The sequence below is a fragment of the Etheostoma spectabile genome, chromosome 6, assembly GCF_008692095.1.
Source record: "Etheostoma spectabile isolate EspeVRDwgs_2016 chromosome 6, UIUC_Espe_1.0, whole genome shotgun sequence".
NCBI lineage: Eukaryota > Metazoa > Chordata > Actinopteri > Perciformes > Percidae > Etheostoma > Etheostoma spectabile.
The window spans coordinates 7,838,067-7,841,698 of NC_045738.1; the positions used below are offsets into that span (position 1 = coordinate 7,838,067).

Below are 3,632 nucleotides of genomic sequence, written 5' to 3' on the forward strand. Positions count from 1 at the left end.
TCAAACCAGACAAAAATGTATTGATATATGACTGGGCTCAGTATATAACACATGCAAAGATTATTTAATAGCCAAACTATGCAGGAATGTGATGTACAGTAGAGAGACAGTGAAACCTAAACACAATGTATTCTGTTAGTGTATAACATCCTCACACAGAAGTAACAGAACTAGTTCATGCTGAAAAGAGAAGTTGGTGTCTTGTTGACCTTCTAATTGTTGTACAGCAAAGTGTTGTATTTGTTGAAACATTTTTAAAAGAACATCCGATACATGTGTCTCTGTTTTTTGAATATAAGTTACAGATAAATGATTGTCAAAAGTTTTGTTTTGGACAGCTAAAGAAGGGACAAGGGGAGCATTCATCTCTGCAGATGGTTGTGCAGTATGGACTCGTGCTGTGTGAAAGTCTCTTTGACCCTTATCAGACGTGGAGGAGACACCTGGCAGGGTGAGTGCGTGCTGCTTCACCTTGTGCGAATATGTGGGAGTAGGAATTTAGTCACACAAAGACCCAAATACTATATGCGTTTAACATCTTGCCCAACCTTTTGTGAACACCCTGTTGTGTGTAAGCCTTGAAGTCAATCCTCATTAGATCCAGCTGTGTCAGTGGAAGTTCTTGACTGACTGGGCGTGATGTGAGTCAGTGCGGTGACTTGTAGCTTTGTGTGTTGCAGGGAAGAGGTGAGCTTGCTGGAGAGAAACAAGTATAAGTTCTCCCCATTGGCCTTGCCAGAGGAGCTGTCTGCTCTTTACCATGGTGAGGCACTCCCTTTTGTTTACTCTACCACTCATAACTCTGTCAAACCTCACATATCCCAAACATCTAACTGCTCCCACTGAAGCTTAGATCTGTTTGAAAAAACAGTGACCTTTTTTCCTCCAAATCTCCTGGAAAGTCAATATTTGCCATTTTTCTTATGTTGAAACATAACTGGTCAGTGCAGTCAGTCCAACTTTAATTATTCAGCATCTAATTGTCATGTTTCAATCACCAGAGTCCAAGAATTTCTAATTATAGAAGTCCATTTGATCAGCGAGCACTAATCTGTGAAATCTTAGCCTGGGCAAGTTTCAGTATGTACAAATTTTAGGAAGATTAAACCATAATAGCATTCTTTAATTAGAAATGTTAAGAGCTAATTGCGTAATAGCAAATTAGTGAGGCTTAGGCTTTTTCTTTTTACGTAACCCTGAATGATAGAGGTGGCATTGCAAGGGAAATTTTTGCTGAGCCATTGTACCATGAACATTTTACATTTCTTATTTATATTATTACAAACAAAAATGTGTATATGTATGTATTCCATGTTATTTTGACAGCACTGTGTTAATATTTCAGTATTGTGGTTAAGTGATAGTTGGTCTTGCATTACACTGTTTCTTGGTTTGAATGTTCACAGAAAGTCTCCAGGAAAGCAAGCAGATCCCTGAGCTCCTTACACTCAGATTTGTTCATCTCCAGGGAGCTGTCATCAGTGGAGGAAAGGTCTGCTAGCCTATCTGTCCTCTAGATAAGTGAATATTCTGAATACCCAAGTGCAAATTAAAACCAATTACAGGGGAGTCACTTTGTCCATATTTTGTTCCAGAAGAATGGCCTTCTCTCTATCACCAGTCAATCTGTTGAGGACCTGTTCTCTGTTCTGCGAGTGTGGTGCTGCCGGACCTCTTCTGAACCCAAAGATACGCGGCTCCCACGGATGACCCTGCAGTGCCTGACCGCAATGATCCACCTCCTGCACTCCAGCAGCCCTGCTGAGCGGCACGTGGAGATCACGGCCATACTGGAGAGCTACTTTCAGCTCCTTAACTGGAACCGTCCACTGAGCAGTGAGCAGGAAGAGAGACAGAGCTGGGAAGACAACCTGATCTCCCTCCAGAGTCAAATGCTTAGTAAGAGCATGTTCACTAGGTTTCAAGTGTAGCTGAGCATAAAGAATTCCTTTTTTATCTCTCTCAATAGGTAGGGAGGCCAAGTAATCAATTTTCCTGATAACTAACATGAGTCAACATCCTCCTTGTTGTCAATTTTAGCTGCTGTTCCTGAGATCCTGCAGTGCGCTGACAGGCCAGTCCTGCAGGCTGTGTTCCTCAACAACAACTGCTTTGAACACATCCTCAGGCTCGTTCAGAACAGCAAGGTCAGACCCCTGTTCATCTCAAATGTGTTTGTCTGCTTTGTCAGCTTTTTATATCTGTCTTTCTGCCAGTTGGTCTGTGAGTCTGTCACCTTTATTGATATCTATTTATCTATTTATCTATTTCTATTGTAACCTGTTCTGCTTGGTCAATGTTAAATATATCACAAAAGAAATCTGTATGTTTTCCTCATACGGCTACAACACATGTCCCGCTGCAGCAGCTATACAGAGACCAGGATCAAACCTGTCTCCATTAACTCTGACAGATTACTTTTTGCTGTGTTGGTGTGTGTGGGTGTGTTGGTGTGTGTGTGTGTGTGTGTGTTTGTATGTGTATATGTATGTCCTGCAGCTCTTTCAGAGCAACATGCATAGCCTGGAGCGTGAGGTTGTGTGTGACCTCCCCACATGTTTACTCGCAGAGGTCGAAGTGGACCAGGTACTCCCCCCCCAACCCCCCAAACTTGGTGTTGATATTGGTTGATATTGGTCCGTCAGCAGGAAACTCAGCCTTCTCTTCACTCGTTAACTGCTCTGAGCTATTTAAACCGGCAGCTTTGGGCAGGAAGTCTGGCATACACTCATTTGTAAATAAAGCAGGTAGCGTGGCTATATGTGATAATTGTTGTCTGGAGTTTCCTTTTTAGTCTGTCCATCTTACAGCCTATGTTACTGTATATGTGATTTAAATGCTACATGCATCTAACTTGAAACTTGAAGGACAAGCTGGCGTCAACTGTGCACGTTGAAAAGTTAAGATTCATATTATGAGTTGGAGGATTAATCTTTGCTTGTGTGGGAGTGTTGATTTATATCACATTCAAAATTAGAGGCTGAATTCCCTGTTGACAAGGCAAGAGAAGCATGCTGTGTTTCTCATGGTGCATGAAATGGTGTTTTTTTAAATGCATGTCTTTCTTTATTTTTCTATGATTTTTTGTGTGACCGGTTGTGCTTGTGTGAAAGACCTGGCTTGTGTCCTGGGGTTTAGATGTTGCCTAATTTTCAGCAATAGTCTCAGTCTTTCTTTCTTTTTTTTGTGGTTGGCTTTGGTTTTTGCATGCTGGGATCTATCAGTAATTAACAAAGAGGTGATTGTTTAGTTACTGGTAAAGTAGTGTACTTATGCTCAAATAATTGTGGTGTGGGGCAAAAAGAAAAGAAAAGTGCTGTACTTCCACTTGAACTTTACAAATAATCCTTCATTCACTTGGTGAAAGATTTCCTCAGAATTGATTTGTTTTCCTTTTTGGTCATGTGCATTTGGAATGTTCAAAATCAGTGTTCTTTTTAGTTCTTTTTAATTTTTAGTTTTGCAGTGCCACAATCCACATTATTTTTTAACCCAATTATTATTTTGATGTAGGTTTTGGAGAAAGGATCAGACAGTATTACAGTTCATGCTTTAGAAGTCCTCACAGCTATAATGAGCAACTCACCCTCTGCCAAGGTAAGGCCCTTTGTGACTTTCTATGGTCAAATCAT

The 3,632-nt window shown here is 40.8% G+C and overlaps 1 protein-coding gene across 3 annotated transcripts in view; it reads left to right on the forward strand.

The window, feature by feature from the left end:
• nbeal2 (neurobeachin-like 2) overlaps positions 1 to 3,632 on the forward strand; it is a 34,948-nt gene that overhangs the window by 8,880 nt on the left and 22,436 nt on the right. For 2 of the 3 annotated variants that reach the window (XM_032519282.1, XM_032519283.1), the window contains exons 5-11: positions 339 to 451; positions 681 to 763; positions 1,407 to 1,492; positions 1,596 to 1,899; positions 2,041 to 2,147; positions 2,500 to 2,586; positions 3,514 to 3,597. In XM_032519282.1, the coding sequence (XP_032375173.1) occupies positions 339 to 451; positions 681 to 763; positions 1,407 to 1,492; positions 1,596 to 1,899; positions 2,041 to 2,147; positions 2,500 to 2,586; positions 3,514 to 3,597 (864 nt within the window). The remainder of the gene's footprint in view (positions 1 to 338; positions 452 to 680; positions 764 to 1,406; positions 1,493 to 1,595; positions 1,900 to 2,040; positions 2,148 to 2,499; positions 2,587 to 3,513; positions 3,598 to 3,632) is intronic. The other variant, XM_032519284.1, reaches the window with a different exon arrangement.